We start from the raw sequence: 19318 nt of genomic DNA on the forward strand, positions 1-19318 counted from the left end.
GAGGGCATCTGGTTGGCCACTGTGAGGACGACATGCTGGACAAGAGGGAACCCCTTTTGGCCTGATCCAGGAGCCCGAGCTCTTCTGATCCTTAGGCGTCGGCTGCGGGGCTCCTTGTGCCCCCTCCACCCCCTGGAGCCTTTTCCTCCCGTCACAAGTCTTCGCAAGCGGCAACTGCTATCCCAAATGCGCCCGAAAGGGATTGACTTCCCGACAAAACCAAGCCGCCACTTTTCCCGCCGCGGGAAAGGAAGGAGGTGGGACCAGAAGTGACGTTACAAGCCCCACCCCCTCCCTCCAAAGAGGACAGCGGGAGCTACCGAGAAACTGAGAGAGATTCCCGGTTCCCAATCGAGCGCGAAGAAGCAGGACACCCCCCTCCAGTGTGAGCCTGAAGAAACAAGGAAGCCGCCTGCTACCTTGGTCCATCCAGGTCAGTGTTGCCCGCACGAACTGGTAGCAGCTCTCCAGGGTTCCAGGAAGGGAGCCTGTCCCAGTCACCTGGGGATGCCATGGGGATGACCCGGGCGCTTCTGCATGCCAAGCAGATGCTCTGTCACGGGGGCCGCGGTCCTTTCCCTGAGGGCAGACGCTGGGAAGAAGGAAGAGAAGCAGCCGGCTGTGTGGCGCCTGGGCGCGAAAGGGAGCCTCTCTTTCAAAGCTCGGGCATTGCCGGGGGGGGGGGCTGCCCTCGGAGACAAAAGTTTTTGCGAGCCTCGAGGGAGGCTTTCTGATGAGCAGTGAATTAAACAATCCATTAATTACACGGGGTGCCCGCAGCTGCGGCAATGAAGCCTTTCCTCCGTCCTTGACACGCCAGAAAACTCAGAGGAGGAAGAGCTCCAGGTGGGGCATTTAGGAACCTAGGAAGCTGCCATATACGGAATCGGACCATTGGTTCTTCTCGCTCAATATTGCCTACACTGACTGGCAGCGGATCTCTAGGGCTTCAGGCAAGAGGCTCTCCCAGCCCTTACCTGGAGATGCCGGGACTGAAACACGTGTAACCTTCTGCATGCAGGGCAGAAGCTCTGCCACTGAGCTATGGCCCGTGGGTGGGAAAAATAAGATGTGATTTCTGCCCTCCCCCCCATCTGTTCCTAGTTTGGGTGAAATCTTACCAGGCCATCTTTAAGGAGATGTCAATTGCCTGGGGCTCTCTGGATTGCTGCCTCCAGCCCTTGGAATGCTCTCCCCCACCGGACTGCTGCTCTTCCAAAACCTTTTCAACACCAGAATGTGGCGGGAAGGTGTGGGAGGAGATTTAAGATCTGTGGGCATTTCTGGATTGACAGTTATTTATTTATAAATTCCATTTTGTCAAGCGCTTGCTATCACCCCAGCAAGAAGAAGAAAAGCATCTGTTTAATAAAACAATTTCATGTAATGCGACAACTGAAGCCATTTCGTATCATTGTTCACCACATTGCAGGGGCCCGACTGGCCTCAACCAAAAGTCGGGGGTGGGGTAGTGTTGCCCCTCTCATGCTGTGAAACACTCTCCCTGCTGAGATTTGGCAGGCGACCCTCACTGTTTATTTATTTATTTTATTTATTTATTATATTTGTATACCACCCCATAGCCGAAGCTCTCTGGGCGGTTTACAACAATTAAAAACATTAAAAACAAATATACAAATTTAAAAGCACATTTTTAAAAAAAATGTTGACTTTGAGGAGTCTCCTGAAGACCTCTTTTGGTCAGCAGGCCTTTGCAGCTATTTAAAATGGGGATTTTTTTAAAGTAGCCAGTCATTTTAATAATTGTTCTGTATTGCTTTTAAATGTTTTTATGGAGCTATATGCTACCCTGATGTTTTGTGAGAAGACGGTATATAAATACTTTCATAAATAAATAAGATGGGAGCACAGCATTTTTTATTTTGATTAGATAGTCATTTTCATTATTGTTTTGCCTTTAATGGTGTTTTATGCCTTATCGTTATACACTGCCCAGGTATTTTTTGACATGGCAGTACAGAAATACTTTTTACAAATAAACAAATAATTAACACAAAATCTAATACAGCAATTAGTAACCTCAGGGTTGGATTGCTGTGATTCGCTCTGTGTGGGGCTACCCTTGAGGTTGGTCTGGAGGCAGTGCAGAGGCTGGTTGGTCTGGGGGTTGGTCTGGAGGCTGGTGCAGAATGTTGTCTCTCTCGTAGGCCATGAATAGCACACGGTCGACGTGGCACGCTAGATCATCTCCTCTTTCTCTTCCAGTGGAAATGGCTACTATGATGACGCTTTCTCAGGTAAGCAGCCAAATACTGGCCACCTCTTCATTTGAATGCATTCCCATATATTGTCAAGATTCATCAAAGTCGAGAATGCCCTTGTTTTTATTTGCCTCATGGGATCATTGGGTAGGTGGGAGGCCAGATCCCTAGTTCCCCACCCCTCCAAGAAAGTGTGGCAATTGTGCAAGCAACTTCTGCATTCCCTGTAACTTTGTCCAGTTTCCGGATCGTAGTTCAGTGTCAGAGCAGCTGCTTTGCATGTAGAAGGTCCCGAGTTCAATTCCCAGCATCTCCAGTCAGTGTAGACAATACTGAATACTCAGTATAAGGGAGCTGTTCGGTTCTTCTTTTGGGTTGTGAGCAAAAGTCTATTGGGGAGGACTTATGGGGGATTTGTTGTTGTGTGCCTTCAAGTCCATTACGACTTATGGTGACCCTATGAATCAGCAACCTCCAAGAGCATCTGTCATGAGCCACCCTGTTCAGATTTTGTAAGATCAGGTCTGTAGCTTTCTTTATGGAATCAATCCATCTCTTGTTTGGTCTTCCTCTTTTTCTACTCCCTTCTGTTTTTCCCAGCATTATGGTCTTTTCTAGTGAATCATGTCTTCTCATTAGGTGTCCAAAGTATGATAACCTCAGTTTCATCATTTTAGCTTCTAGTGACAGTTCTGGTTTAATTTGCTCTAACACCCAGTTATATTGACTCTTCCTTTAAGCATCTGGTCTCCTTTGAGGAAGTGTCTGTGTGTTTCACAGAGGAGGAATGGGCTCTGCTGGATCCAGGCCAAAGGGCTACCTATCGGGAAGTCATGCTGGAGAACTATGGGCTCGTGGTCTCTCTGGGTAAGGATGCTGTTGCTCTGAGTGGGTAGATGTGAAAGGTATGGATATTCTGGTTCTTTATCACTGCAAAGATTCCACCGTGGAAGAGGGAGGCTTCATCATGTGCCCTGCACATGCCACCCCATTCTGGGGAAGGGCTGTAGCTCAGTGGCAGAGCATCTGCTTTGCATGCAGAAGGTCTCAGGTTCAATCCCCAGCACCTCCAGTAAAGGCTGGGAAGGAGCCCTGTCTCTGAAACCTTGGGGAGTTGCTGTGAAATATATATTTTTTATTTATAAGATTTCTTACCTGCCCTTCACCAGAAGGTCCCAGGATGGTTTACACTAACAGAATATTCAGTTCCAAAAACAAATAATTTTACAACAATAAATACGCTTAAAACTGTTCCAAATGGAACAGAACAGTATAAATAGTATAACAGCCAGTACTGCGCTAAATGGACTAATGGTCTAATTCGGTACAAAGACGGCTTCCTACGTTTCAGAGCGGAAGGGTCATAGTTCAGTGGTAGAGGTGTTATTACCTTGTGATGCTTCATATGGATGATATTGGGGAAGCCTGGAGCCCCAGAATATGCTCTATGATGAGACCTCTAAATAAAAGGATAATGGATAAAATACCAGCTTGGGGAAAAGCCTGATTCCTATGCAATGGGAAGCCCTCAGTGAGTGAAACAGCAACACTCTTCGCGCTTGTGATTCCCAGCAACTGGCATTCAGAGGCTGCCTCTTCAAAGGTCACCAGCTCCTGAAGGAAGGAAAGATTCTCTATTCACAAGTAATCCCCTCCTCGCATAGAAACTGCCTCTGATGGTGGAGGCAGGACAGTCAAATGAGGGTGACGAACCAAGCTTTTCCCATCTCTCTTTTGCAGGGAGTGGGATGAAATTGGTGCCACATGCTGATTCGTCTCCTTTTTGGCATGGAAGAGAAAAAGCTACTATGAAGGGATGGATTGCCAGGGAAGCACAGAAGGAGCAGCTTGGGTGCTGCCTCTGTTGAAGGGACCTTTGGCTGCTGCAGAATGTCAGTTCTACCCACTGAGACGGTTGTGAGGTCATAGAACAGAGTCATAGGTCCATTAATCTTCCCAGGTACCCAACCTCCATTCCCCCCTTCCAGATTATGAGCAACACTTTCTGGCAAGGAGGGCATTACTTGTGAATAGAGAATCTTTTCCTCCTTTGGGGGCTGGTGGCCTTTGAAGAGGTGGCTGTGTGTTTCACCGAGGAGGAGTGACCTCTGTTGAATTTGGGCCAAAGGCTTTTTTACGTGGAAGTGATGTTTGAGAATTATCAGAATGTGGCCTCTCTGGATGTCCTTGCTCTGGGTTGATAGATACTAAAAAGGGATGAATATCTCACCGGGTTATTTATCCGTAACAAGAGTGCTTTTAATGTATAGTGCAAATGGGGCTTGAGAGAATCTGAAACGGACAGATTTGTCTGTCCCTTGCTGAAGGAAACATGGCTAGGGATTTGGGTGGGCGGGGGAGGCACAGATCTAAGCCGTCTAGTAATGACTGTGTGCTTTGTAGTCGGATGGTGACTAGGTTATCTTGCCTTCTCTAATCAGTTCCCAAACCTGATCTCATTTCGCGACTGGAAGAAGGGGAAGATCCATTTTTTCCAGACCCCGAGGAAGAGCAGGAATTGACAGGTAGCTGCTGTCTTGCCTGGGAATGTTCAGGGTTTCCTTGGAGGCGATGGCGAATTCTTTGGGTGGTGTGTGTGGGTAAGTGTATCTGGGGCATACTTGGCCCATTGGACCCACTTTTTAACACCACATAGCTATGAATGGGGATGAGATTTGAGGAGAGAGGCGGCGGTTGGCATGAGTGGGGGAAGGGGGTGCTGCTATGCTGGAAATAAAGCACCAGTAGGCGAAGGTCCTGTTTAGAAATGTGTTTCTTGCTCTATTGCTCTAAGGCTACATCACACCATACATTTATTCTACTCTTATTGCACTTTAAACAGCCGTGGCTTCTCCCAAAGAATCCTGGGAAGGTTAGTTTCTTAAGGGTGCTGAGAATTTTTAGGAAAGTCCTATTCCTCTCACAGAGGTACAATTCCCAGAGTGGATTTAACAGTCAATCCCTCTTCCTAGGGAGCTCTGGGAATTATAGCCCTGTGAGGGGGAATACGAGTCTCTCCTTTCAGTACCCTTCACAACTACAGGTCCCAGGATTCTTTGTGGGAAGCCATGACTGTTTAAAGTGCAAAAAGAATGGAATAAACGTATGGCATGAATGTGGTCTAGGTAGGCCGAGACAGCCCACAAGGCCCTCAGACTAGGCCCACATTCACACCATAGGTTTATTCCACTTTAAACAGTCATGACTTTCCACAAAGAATCCTGGGACCTTAGTTTGAGAAGGGCGCTTAGAGTTTTTAGGACAGCCCCCTATTCCCCTCACAAAGTTCCAGTTCCCAGAGTCCTCTGGGAAGAGGGACTGACTGTTAAGCCATTCTGACAATTGTAGCTCTGTGAGGGGAACTGGGGTCTCCAAAACCTCTCAGCACCTTTCACAAACAACCCTTCCCAGGATTTTTGGGGGGAAGCTGTGCCTGTTTGAAGTGGAATAACAGTGGAATAAATGTCTGGTATGAATGTGGTCTAAGACAACATTTCCGAACCTGGGGGTCGTGACACCTGTGCAAGTGGGCTGAGGGCTTCGGTGCTTTTTTTTTTTTTTCCCCTGTCGGAGCTTTCCAGTAAGGAGTAGTAGCGTCTTTGTTGACAGTGCAGCTTCCTGCCAGCCACGTAATGTTTTTAAAAAAAGAATGGTTGGAGAGGGAAGGAAGAAGCAGCAGGGGTGCCCCTGCACACTCAGGCTGCTGCCTCCTGCCAGCAAGCAGTGAGCACCTCCTTCGTCCCATCCTGGGGCTAGCTGGGGAGGAGGGAGGAGTAGCAGGGATATGACATCTTCTTCCTCTGCTTTCTCTTTCCTCCTCAAAGGGACTTATTTGTTTATTACATTTCTGTCCTGCCCTTTCCTCCCAAAGGAGCCCAAGGCATCAAAAAGCAAAAACAGTTCAGTTTGCTATAAAATAAAAGCGCCTTTTAAAACAGTAAAGAACAGTTTAAAAGCCAGCTGAAGAGATGTCTGACCAATAAAGAAGAAAAAGTTCTACCAATATTTCAAAAAGTTTAGAACATCTAAAAACAATGGCATCTATAAGCAATCACATGCTGTCCCAGTTGCTAAGTTTAAGGCAGCCAGCGCCGGTATCTTCTTACACCATCAAATGCCTGGGTCAAGAGGCATGTTTAGGCATTCTTCCTAAAAGTTAGTAATGAGGGAGACAGACGCACCTCACCAGGGAGAGCATTTCACAAATAGGGAACAGCCACCAAGTAGGCCTTGTCATGGGTCAGCGCTAGCAAGGCAGTAACCAGAGTCAGTACCACCAAGAGGGTCTCTCCCAATCGTTTATAAGTGATTGAATATATGTGAAGGTATGAAACGGTCCCATCCATCCTCCGCTATGCTGATGAGCATCTGCACCTTTGGACTTGGAACTGTAGAGCTGGAAGTGTCTTCCGAGGAGGCACTGGGTCAACCGGGGACACCTTTGAGACTGCCTTGCCCCCTATGGGCCTGCCTGCCCCTTGTGTTCAGAGGATGAGGCCTTGTTAGTGGCGTCGTAAGTTAGCTGTGTGGCTACCAGTGACAGGGCCTTTAGTGTGGTTGCACCAACTGAGGTGCAACAACAGCTGGTGCTCATTGGGACTGGTGGGGCAGAAGGCAGGGAGCCCTACAGTAGGTGGAGCCCGAGCCAATGACAGACAGAGCCAACTAATCCTAGTTTTGTCCCCGTCCTTCTTCCTGCTGAGTTCTGCAAGGGCAACACTGAGACTGAGGAGGAGGAAGAAGCGGAGAGCCAGGACCATCCCTTGAACCGGTTATCAGTAAGAGGGCAGGGAGGTGGAGGGCAGACTGAGGTTTGTGGGGCAGCACCCCACTAGCCCCAGTGGACCGGTCTCCATTGGGTACCAGTGGTGGCAGTGTAGAGCGAGGGAGCCGTGTTTAGAGTGTGGACAAGTAGCTGGAGGAACACACAGAGAAAGAGGCTATGGATGTGACTGGCCTGGCAATCCTAGAGGACATGGGAGAAAGGAAGCTGGATGGTGGGGACAGAGGCAACGGACGGGGATAAGATTTGAAGAGAGAGGCAGGATGTCGGTGCCATTATGCTGGAAATAAGCACTGATAGTCTAGGGAAAACAACTCCTGTCCTGTTTAGAAAAGTGTCTCCTGCTTTATTGCCCGAAAAGGTCCCTGGAGCAGAGGAGTCGGCTGATGATGTTGTAAGTTGCTTAGAGACCTTTAAGTAACAAGCAACAAACCAATCTAACAAATAATAATATTCTGCTTTAGGCATGTTCCAGCAGGAGGTCCAGAGTGGCAGCACTCTGGATTGGGTGTTCTCCAGTTCAAATGTCCCAGGAAGCCAAAGGACAGGAGAGCTGAGTGCGGTTCTGATTTCAGGCAAGTTCTGTTAGTTGATTCACAGCATCAAAATCTGCCAAAAGGTCTAACAGAGCCAACAGAGAGGCACCCTCACCCCCCAAAGTCAAAGCTCTAGGCACCAGATCTGGAATGGGGCAAAGAATGATCTTTGGGTGTGGGTTTTTCTCCATAAAAGCCAGTTAATTTGATCATTGATTAGAGCCTCCATTTTTTAATTGCACTCCTAAATCAGGATTTTTATTTTATTATAGAGAGCTATAGGGAGCCACATGTAATATCATCAGAAACAGCCAATCACAAAGTGGTTGAAAAGGTCTTTTGTAAAAGAGGAAGAATTAAGCACCCTGTGGATGGAAATTTATTCAGTTCCAAATCAACCATGAGGAAGAAACTATTCAATTGCAAGGAGTGTGGAAAGAACTTCAAACGGCGTTCAAATTTCAATCAACACCAGGGAATCCATGAAGAGAAGAAATCCTATGAATGTCTGAAGTGTGGAGAAATATTTCTTTCTAGAGCAGGCCTCACTTCACATTGGAAAACCCACAAAGCAGTGAAATTATATCAATGCTTGGAATGTGGAGAGAGTTTCAATTGTGGGTCAACCCTTAATTCACATCAAAGACTCCACTCTGGGGAGAAACCTTTTGGATGCCTGGAGTGTGGGGAGAGCTTTGTTCATAGGACACACCTTGCCTCACATAAAAAAACTCACACAAATAGTAAGCACTATATATGCTTTGAATGTGGAAAGAGATTCAGTACTACTGCAGGCTTAACTGTACATGAAAGAATCCACACAGGGAAGAAACCATATAAATGCATGGAGTGTGGAAAGAGCTTTTGTCAGATGTCCACTTTTGCTGGACATCTAAGAACCCACACAGGGGAGAAACCTTTTAAATGCCTGGAGTGTGGAAAGGGCTTCAATCAGAGCACAACCCTTACTGCGCACCAAAGAATTCACACAGGGGAGAAACCATATAAGTGTTCAGAGTGTGGTGAGTGCTTTGCTTTGAGCACAAGCCTCAGTTCACATCAACGAAGCCACACAGGGGAGAAACCATTTAAATGCTTCGAATGTGGCATGAGCTTCTCTTACAGGACAAACCTTACTTCCCATAAAAAAATCCACACAGGGGAGAAAGCATACACATGCTCAGAGTGTGGCAAGAGCTTCAATCGGAGCACAACCCTTTCTGCACATAAAAGAATCCATACAGGGGAGAAGCCATACACATGCTCTGAATGTGGACGAAGTTTCAATTATAGCACTCACCTTACTAAACATAAACAAACTCACACGGCCTGAGAAGCTTCAGTAATAGCACCAGCCTCACTTCACATCCAAAAATCAATATGAGAATTCTTTTTTGTGGAGGGGTGGCAGTGCCTAGGGATTCCCTATTTTCTTGACTTGGAAGGCAGGGTAGACATTTTGAGATAAAATGAAAGACTAGATAGTAAGGTTCTTGTTGTGAGAGACCTCACAGAGGTATTGATAATTGTTAATTAATACTTTTATTCTTTGACTTTTGTTTTAACCGCTGCTGTTTATTCCAAACAATAAGCAAAACTGCAATGATATAACACAATAACATTGGCATACAAATGTTAGCTCTGTCATTTTGGGGGTTATTTTCTGGGTTCTGGGCTGCTGTACAGAAGGAGCGGAAAACCAAAGTTTAGTTTCAAGAAGCGATGATGATCCACAAGGCCTTGGCTGAAGATGCTGGCCAAGCATTCTTGAACACAGAGGGGACATTCTTCCTGCCATAAAACGTTCAGATAAGTACAGAAACCTGCTGTTCATTTTCCACCGCTATGATCTAACAAAATGGTCCTAACTAGGCAAAGATGCAGAGCCCTGGAAGATAGTCAGCAACTGCAGTCCCATCTAACACCACAACGAGCTCACCAGGCGAAAATCACTTCGTTTTTTTCACAAGATCCTGTCCTGGATACACAAGACCTAAGAAGTCCAATAGTAGTCTCGGTCCCAAAGACGACTCCGCCAATAATGGATTGGTCTCTAAATTACCTTAAGGAACCAGCTTTGGTAAGAGATGACTCCTATTCTACTCCACTTAGCGTGGAATTGGCTGACGCCGATTCATCATCCAGAGGGACTTCAACCAGCTGTCTACAACCGTGTCAGCACTCGGTGCCGTTCTCCCCCTCTGCTTCTACTTCGCGCTCCACACTAAATAACAGCACGATGACTGAAGAATTCGGATCAAATATACAGCCTGGCAGCAATTTGGATCTCTCTCTATTGATCCTCGATGAACTCAATCTAATGAAGTCTTTTTTTGAGGAGTCCAATGCCCTCTTAAAGTTCCTGACAATAACAGCAAAAAAATTCCTGCCAAATAATCCATCGCCTTCAGCCCTTGGTACAACTAAAGTCAACAACGAGGATCACCTAAAGCCTGCTGTTTCGACCATTCATGCAACCCAGCAAAAAAAATCCAAGAAGCGTAAGAAAGAAGTGAGAAAACTCAAGAAATCTAAGAATATGAAAAACTGCAAACACTCCATCCGGAAGAAATTTAATTTCAAGCCTCTATTTGAGATCTTGAAATCATTAGACTCTATTCCTTCCTCGCCTCCCAGCAGGCCTGCTCATTCTGAGCCGGGACTAGCACAGATTTCAAACTGTCTAAATGGCAGCAAACAAAGTGCACCCCTCACTCTTATGTCTTCCGCTCAAGACTCCTCCCATAGTATAAATGCTGAGACTGCATTGTTGGTCAGTGAAGCATGCTGTGAGACTCACAGACAGGGTTTTTAGCAAAGAGAGTGAAACCTGAAGTAGAAGGGTTAAGCTGTGAGAACAGAGCGCCAGGTTTGCCAAGGTCAGTAGCTGGCTGGGAAGCCTGATAAGGTGGGATGCTTGGAAAAACTCAGTGTGGGGGAAAAGCTGTCTGTGAAGAGAACTGTGTCTAATGTCTTTGCCTAGTAAAGACTCTTACAAGAAACTTGCCTGGCCTGGCTTATTCCTGTTCTATGCAACTCTTGGATTCCATCCTGGTATGATCTATACACGCAACATGCATCGCTTGAAAGTAAGAAGTTGGCAACACTGACAGCTGTGAAATCTTCTTCCCAAAAGGTGATTGAAACCAACTTTTCCAAGAGCCACATGAAGCTTGTCCTGGAACAAACTAAAGTACCGTAGTCCTCCTTAACTTTCCCAATTTTTCAAGGAAACGCGGACAATATCCTGATAAATACCAGTTTTGTAAGTTTTTAACTTCTGCTGCACCAATTTATCTTTCTGCCCCTGATATAAGTAACCTTTTTTTCCTTTACAGCAATTCTTCCACTACTGGGGTAGTAATAACTTTTATAAACAAGGAGGTTTCGCAGCGGTTTTATTCTTTAAAACTCCTCCTGGCGGATTATGGATTATTTATTGTCCATTATTTTAACAATGTAGCTTCTCCCCTCCCATTGGTGGTCATACCTCTCTGTCCACACAATCCTGCAAGCAAGCCTACTAATCCCCCTTTTGATTCGACTGCCCCCCCCAAACCGCCCATCCCTGAGCTTCTATGTTCTCCTAAAGACTTCTGCAACGAATCACGTGAGTCGGAAGATTTACAACTCATTGAAGTTTTTCCCGATCTCCCTCGTGAGGAACAAACAAAAATTATTATCAGAATAGATCGTCCCAAGGCTGACTTACAGCAGCAGCAACAGTTGTCCCCCCGTATCCCTTGCAGTTAAATCTTCTAAGGTCCCCTTTTTACTCCAAAATGGAGTTTTTACTCCAGCTCCTGTTTCTTGGACAGAGAGGCGTTTTTTGGCCCCAAGCGAGACTGGTTCACCCCCTCAGCCCCTCCAGGTTCCCTGGTTCACTATTCAAGGGGATAAATTGCCAATCACAAATGTAAGTGTAATTAGACCTGAATTAGATCGCATTCTTTCTTTAGATGAATTAAACCCCTGAACTTTCCCATTATGTGGTACTGATAAGAAATCACAGCCAGCCCCGGCCAATCTGCCTGTTTTTATGTCCTCTTCAGTTTTTAATCTATTATTTTGGAATATAGCCGGATGGAACAACAAAGCAAATGACCCGGAGTTATTATCTTTCCTCCACTCTTTTGACATTGTATGTCTCCAAGAAACATGGCTAACTGAAGATCAATTTTTGCATGTAAATCCTGGGTAAATCCAGCTAAACGCCTGGCTCAGAAAGGCCGAGCTAGTGGAGGATTAGCGTTCCTAATTTCCACCGATGTAAATGCCACAATATTGGAAATACCATATCCACCTCCAGAAAACTGCCAAGCCTTAATTATTTCCCCCAAAACATTCCCTTTACAACCCTCTCCCTCCCATTTTTTGCTTATATGCATCAATGTGTATTTCCCCCCCCCATTGGCTCAAGGTTAAGTCTTCAAAGATGGCATGACTTTACTGAATTCATCGATTTAATTCAACAAAAATATCCACTTCATAATTTAATCATAGGTGGAGATTTTAATGCCAGGATGGGCTCTAGTTTCCCTACACCTCCTGACTTTCTTGACTCCTGCCTAGGTGATTATTCATTTCTTCCCCGTACCTCCCGGGATAAAATAATAAATAGAAAAGGGCATGCTTTATTCAAGATGCTACTTGGCGCCCGCCTTTTGTGCCTCAATGGTTCAAAATATGATCTGTCCAAGGGGTTTTTTACTTTTATTAACAAAAGAGGAGCTAGTGTGGTGGATTATATTTTAATTTCTCCACAACTTCTTGACCTTGTAAAGAATCTGTCTATTGCAGATAGACCACCTCCCACTACTGTTGTCTTTGTCCTCTTCTTTTAGTTATTTGAAAGCTCCACCCGACAACGACGTTCACCAGGGCCTAATACGTCGAAGGTGGTCTCCCTTCTTACTGGAAGAAGTTAAAACAATTCTAACATCCCCTCCGCTGATAGATTTAAGACAAAAAGCCGCTCTGCCAACAAATGACATTAGGGAGATATTCGAGCAGATCATTAACCATCTCCACCCAGTTGTTACTACATCTAAGGCGCATTTAGGCAAGTCCCACTATAGCGACAAACCGTGGTTTGACAAGTTCTGCATGGCTAAAAAAAAAGCAAGTCTGTTATCAAACACGCTTCACCAGGCAACATTATTCGGAAACGGCCATAGCCAAACTCTTAACTCTTAAAAAAGAATATAACAACTTATTGAAATTTAAAAAATCAGCTTATATCACCACATTTTGGCAACGCCTTGGCCACGCAGCCCTCCATGGCAATCAGGGGGACTTCTGGAGATTAGTTCACGGTTCCTTATCCAACAACCCCTTTATTTCAAGTCCTCAAATTCTCCCAGAAACATGGATTTCCCACTTCCAATCTATCTTTTCTGATTCATCTCCTCCATGCCAGTCTTTACCTATTTTACCTCCAAATTGCCCACAATGGCCCCCAGTGACCAACGCTGATATTGGCAATTTAATTTCACTACTACGCTCGGGGAAAGCCCCTGGCCAGGACAAGGTTCCAGCAGACTTGTATCAATCTTTTCCCTCCTGGTGGTGTCCCATTCTTGCAGCCCTATTTTCGAAAATAAACGAATCTGGTTGCATCCCCACCGGTTGGACAACGAGCATAGTAGTTCCCATATTCAAAAAAGGTGATCCCGCTTTACCGACCAACTATAGACCTATAAGCCTTTTGGACGTAGCGTCAAAGCTATATGGATGCTATCTCCTAAATAAACTTTTGGATTGGGACAAAGAACAAACCATCATATCAGATGCCCAGGCAGGTTTTAGGGAAGGAGCCTCTACGCTAGACCAATTGTTTATTTTACACCATCTTGCGCAAACAAAGTTGAAACCCCCTCAACTCATTATACTTAGCGTTTATCGATTTAACGGCCGCCTTTGATTCAATCAATCGCCATCTACTCTGGAGCAAATTAGATAAGGCAGGGATCAACAAAAGATTGCTTTGGCTCCTTCAAATTCTACACCGTAATACTGCCATAAGAATCCGTTTAGGTTATAATGGTCTCTTATCACAAAAAATCTCAATGGAAAAAGGCGTTAAACAGGGATGTATACTGGCCCCTTTCCTATTTAATTTCTTCATTAACGACGTTGTTCCAGCAATGTCTTCCCCTGCATTTTTTCCACCTTCAATTAAAGATAGGAAAATTCCGGTCTTACTCTATGCGGATGATCTACTCCTGCTCTTGCAAAACAAAATTGGCCTTAAACGAATGCTAGCCCGCCTTCAAGATTATTGCGATTCCCAATCCCTGCAAATCAACTATAAAAAATCTAAAATAATGATATGCGGGAAACATAGCAAAGCCAATCATACCTGGCGATTAAATGGCCATATTATAGACTAGGTCCATACCTTCAAATATTTGGGGATTCACATCAATAATAAACTGTCCTGGTCATTTCAATTGGCACATATCAAATTGCAAGCTCTCAGGGCTCTTGGCCTGTTGAAGAATTTTTTCTACTCTAAGGGAGGCCAACTGTTGAGACCTATGGCTAAACTATATACAATAAAAATTATCCCGACTATCTTGTATGGATGTGAGATCTGGGGCCCTTCCTTGCGATCTTCCCTCGATCCAATTCAAAACACCTTCTATAAACAAATTTTGGGTCTACCCAAGGGTACCCCGGTGGCCCACGTAAGAGCTGAACTCAATTCCCCCTCTTTAATGGCTAGGGTCGATTTAGCGTATTTACACCTATGGAAGAAATATTCGGTTGCTGATCCTCCTTCTCTGGCTAAACTTTGTTGGGAGGATCAAATGGAAAAAGGGGGTTGGGCTAAAAACTTTGCTGCTTTGGGCGTCCAATATCTTTTGACCCCCCCCCTTGCTTGCCAACCTAACTCCAAAGGCTTTGCGACAGCAGATTTATGAACATGATGCTAAACAGGATAGTGTAGTGATCACCACTTCTAAATTCTCTAAATGGTTTGCCCTGATTCAATCTAACCAAGTGTGGCCTCACTACCTCGACATCCTAACAAGTGCTCCCCTTCGAAAAGCATACACTGAGCTTCGTTTTCAGGTGATGCCTTCAGCGTACCTTCACGGCAGATACTCCGGTATCCCCTACGCCGAACGTCTTTGCATAGTAGGGTGCAAAGTTCCAGAAGATCTAATACATTATATGTTAGATTGTCCTTTGTTCTCTCTTCCCAGAGCCAGATTCATTTTACCATTAATCCAATCAAATAACAACGACGGCAGGACTCAGGCAGTGATCTTTTTATTATCTTCCAATCAGCCACATGTAATACTTTCTATCGCCAACTTTGCCTTGGCAGCAAAGAAACTCAGAGCTACTTATGTTATGAACAGATGTTGTAACTAAATTGGTTGAATGTTATCTATTTCACCCAGAATGGGCATTTTATTTTCTACCTTTCCTGTATAAACGCTTGTTTTTTTGTAACAGCCTTTGGCTATATGCAAATATTAAGTAAAGTAAAGTAAAGTACAGAAACAAGCCCTATATTTTTCCTGACAAGGGGTGTTGTCAGGACCCTACCTGTGGGGATCCCACCTCAGGCCACTACCTTCTAGGATCCCGCCTGTGGCTACCGCCTTGTCACGGTCCCACTGCTGGGTCCTGGTTTTTAAATGTTCTCTCACAGGCTCTAGCAAAGATCTCTCAAGACCCCACTGCTAGGCAGCAGCACCAGTCACTCCCAGTAATTCAATATTGCCTTGAGACTGTGCCTTAGTCTCCTCCAGGCCTATTGCTACTTTGTGTCTGGGTGCACGTGCAGGCCACAACCCCCCAGTATCTTTGTGCCTATAAAGATTACAGCCTTGGGTTGCTCTGGATACCTGATGATGTTACACTATCTCTTCACCACTGCCACCCTTGATACTGTTTTCCAACCTTGGTATATGCCCTGCCCACCCTTCTGGTCTGTGTAAACCCAGCCAAGGATCAGGCGTTTTGGTAAACCAAGAAATATTTATTTATATACACAGGAATAACAAGATTACTTAAAGGTATAGTTTAACAAGCGTATGGTTTCACCAGATGTGTTACTCTTTATGTTACTAGTAATCAATAACCTGCCTCACTACCAGCCTAATCCAATCCAACGCACAAAACCAACCAACAGCCTCCCTCAGAACTCCCACCAACTGACTCCCCAAAACCAACAGACTCAACCTTTATACCTACAGACACTCAAACGCTCAGCCAATCATCATACAACACTCTCCAGCATTCCAGCCCATGTACTCCCCCCTCTCACTCAGTCCACTTACCATATAAGTATTATTATTATTATTACAGCACATTACAATTCCTACAACAGGCAGAAAAATTCACCAAGACCATCAGCTGTTTTGAAGTGGACTGTGGGGGGAAAAACTTTGTGAGCTACTGGTCTAGGCCTCAGCTTCTCCAAAGAATCACTTCACCTTCTGCAGAATTACTTACAGTCCCTCTCCTGAAGCAACTTAGACAAGGTTACCCAAGGCAGTGGGTGACACAGCAGGCAACGCTCTGCCCATGGTGCTACTAATGCAAACAGCGGTATATTTCTTCTGTTCAGTGTTTGTGGTACCCTTGTAATTCTTTCACCTTTTATATTTTGATGTTAATGTAATTCTCTGTTCATTTTGTATCATGCCTGCACCGTTTTAACTACACTGCCTGTGTGCTTTCCAGAGGCAACTGGTTGGCCACTGGGGACCAGATGCTGGACCAGATGGGCCACTGGCCTGATCCAGCACGGCTGCTCTTCTGTGAAATGAATATGTACAGTCTTTCAAACTTTGTTAGTTACTTTTGAAATATTTCAAATTGACTTTCTTTTTGGCGTGGTTCTGGCTCTTTAGTCACTGCCCATATGACCACTGGAGCAAATTAAGGTAGCCTGAGTTCAGAGTCCAGAGTTTCAGATATATAAACAGGTGTCTGATCATTAAAATACAGAAACAAAATCTATAAACACTAACTCCATTATTATGTTTAACCTTTCAAAAACCAATAAACTGCTCCAATATGTTAACCATTTTTTTAAAAGGTTTGTTCGTTTTGTGGTCTTCCATCTCTTAGGACACTAATAGACAACATGATGCTCTCTTGCAGGCTTGATTGAGATTTCTAATATACGTTTCAGCTGCATGTGTGGACACAAACCAGGTCAGGGCCATAGAGAAAAGGGCCTGATCCTCCCCTCTTGCATAATTTTCTTATTAAAAATTGACACACCCCCCAACCTGTAGTTTGCCCCTTAAGGATCTGTGATCTCTCACTGTGTTCACTTTTTAAATTATTACTCATTTTTAAGTTGCTGGGAGCCGTCTTATGAAAGTGGTTTTAGGCGCTGCATTCAGATTGTTGTTGTGCTGGCTGTTTGAGTATTACGAGTAGTGAATGTTTTTAAATTTCATTTGTATTGGGTGGTGGTAGTTTTAAATGGTATCTGTATGCTGCTTTGGGGAGAATTGTTCTTAAAAGGCTGGTTATAAATAAATATAAATAGCACACATGATGGAGGAGGAAATATGAGCGCATCTCCCTGGATGCTTTTAAGAGGAAGAACCTGTTAGCGCTTAGTCACAGCTACCCCATATATTTAAAAGCACATTTATACCATTTTAAGCAGTCATGGCTTCCCTCAAAGAATCTGGGGAAACTACGGTTTCCCAGAGTTACAGTTCCCAACACCCTTAACAAATTACAATTCTGAGGATTCTTTTGCGGGAAGCCATGTGCTTTAAATGCATTGTGTGGATGTGACCCTTGAGCTTTGGAGGTTAGTATGATGTCTACAGCGCATAAATCTAGATCTCAGTGTTATGAAAATGTGTCCCACAATAGCAGGGGTATTAAGGGGTAGCCTTAAAGAGTATCATTGGATTGGGTCCAGTTTGTGGGTCTAGGGAGCTGGTTCTCCCTTTGGGTATAAGCAGGCCTCTCCTATACCATGAAAGAGAAAAGAAAGGGGGAAACCCCAAGATGCTAGAAAAATATATTTAATTTTGAACAAAAGGCCAACGCGTTTCGGCCAGTCTGTGTCCCCTTTGTCAGGGGAACAGCTGGTGTGAAATATCCTTCTGTGAGCAGAATTGCTTGCACTAGTACAACTACCACCAGTGTTGCTTTTGTTCAAAATTAAATACTTTTTCTAGCATCTTGAGGTTGCCACCTTTCTTTTCTCTTTCCTGGTTTTTGGATGCTAGCCACTTTTTGCTGTTCCTCTCCTATACCACGTCAGATCCACTGGTCCAACTAGCTCAGTACTGTCAATACTGACTCAGCAGCAGCTTTCCAGGGTTTCAGGCAGGCAGTGGTGTAGTCCAGAGTCTCGGGCGGTCTTAGACCCCTTACTTTTTTCAGGTTCATCATTTCAGGTTCTAGTGGTAGTTCTGGTTTAATTTGTTCTGACACCTAATTATTTGTCTTTTTCGCAGTCCATGGTATGCACAAAGCTCTCCTCCAACACCACATTTCAAATGAGCTGATTTTTCTCTTATCTGCTTTTACTGTCCAACTTTCACATCCATACATAGAGATTGGGAATACCATGGTTTGAATGATCGTGACTTTAGTGTTCAGTGATACATCTCTGCATTTGAGGTCCTTTTCTAGTTCTCTAATAGCTGCCCTCCCCAGTCCTAGCCTTCTTCTGTTTTCTTGACTATTGTCTCCATTTTGATTAAGGACTATGCCAAGGTATTGATAATCCTTGACAAGTTCCAATGTCCTCGTTGTCAACTTAAAGTTACATAACTCTTCTGTTGTTGTTACTTTAGTCTTTTTAACATTCAGCTGTAGTCCTGCTTTTGCACACATACACACACACACACATATCCTGAGCTATATAACACTTCATAGCTCCGATGAAGTGACCTCTAGGCAAAAAAGCTGAAGCCATAAATACTTTTGAGAGCCTTCCAGGTGTCACAAGAGACTCTTTGTTTTTCTGGAATTCTCTGAGCTCAACGGGGCACTTCAGCTTCCCAATCAAACGCACCAACGCAAAGGAGGGAGCAACACCAAGATATGGAGGATATTGCATTAGAACCTGCTCAGCACAGGGTGGTGTTCTAACAAGAACCGGACGTTGAAGCTAAACTCAATTGTTCTCTTTGGGCATCCCAGTGGTCTGTAGTAGACGCACTTTCGTATCATAGATCTTGAAAAGTGTAGAGTGACATTGATGGTGACCTTCCAGTAAAGTTGGAAAACTCACCACTGCTCATGATTCTCTATCGGCGCTGAAGCCTTAATTTAAAACAAAACAAAACAAAGTTTCCACACAATTTGGAGAAGATGGCCGGATGGGTGGGTGGGAACGCCAGTTGCCGAAATCCTGGAGTTATCCATTGATTTCTATGGGTCGTTCTCATTTCTGCCTGTGGGAATATGGCTTCCAAACTAAACTCGAAATTTGCGTACCTAAATAATGAGATGGGTCTCTCTTCCATATTCTTATCTTTCTGCTTCGTATTCCACACATCTGGGAAAGTGAAAAGTGGCCCGGTGGAATTTCCTTCGCTAGGAAAAAAAAGTGCAAAATGTGGCCGGTGAGTAGCTGTTGTTTGGGTAGAAAAAAAGGGGGAGGGAATAAAGAGGGTGCTTTAATTTGGATTCCTGAGCAGGGGGTTGGACTCCTGAGCATGGGGTTGGACTCGATGGCCTTACAGGTCCCTTCCAACACTACAAGTGTATGATCCTAAGAAAAGTCCCCTTCTCATGATTTGCGGGCCTTACCCTGCAAACCTAGTCCCATA

General features: G+C 44.7%; 1 protein-coding gene across 1 annotated transcript in view; it reads left to right on the forward strand.

Moving 5' to 3' along the window:
• The first annotated feature begins 278 nt into the window (after nt 1-278).
• Nucleotides 279-19318, forward strand: part of LOC133378927 (zinc finger protein 91-like) — a 33299-nt gene continuing 14259 nt past the window's right edge. Inside the window, exons 1-5 of the mRNA XM_061613541.1 lie at nt 279-433; nt 2169-2258; nt 2963-3089; nt 4664-4747; nt 7814-8868. Coding sequence (XP_061469525.1) covers nt 2172-2258; nt 2963-3089; nt 4664-4747; nt 7814-8868 — 1353 coding nt within the window. The 5' untranslated portion in view covers nt 279-433; nt 2169-2171. The remainder of the gene's footprint in view (nt 434-2168; nt 2259-2962; nt 3090-4663; nt 4748-7813; nt 8869-19318) is intronic.

Source organism: Rhineura floridana, chromosome 3 (genome assembly GCF_030035675.1).
Source record: "Rhineura floridana isolate rRhiFlo1 chromosome 3, rRhiFlo1.hap2, whole genome shotgun sequence".
Classification (NCBI taxonomy): domain Eukaryota; kingdom Metazoa; phylum Chordata; class Lepidosauria; order Squamata; family Rhineuridae; genus Rhineura; species Rhineura floridana.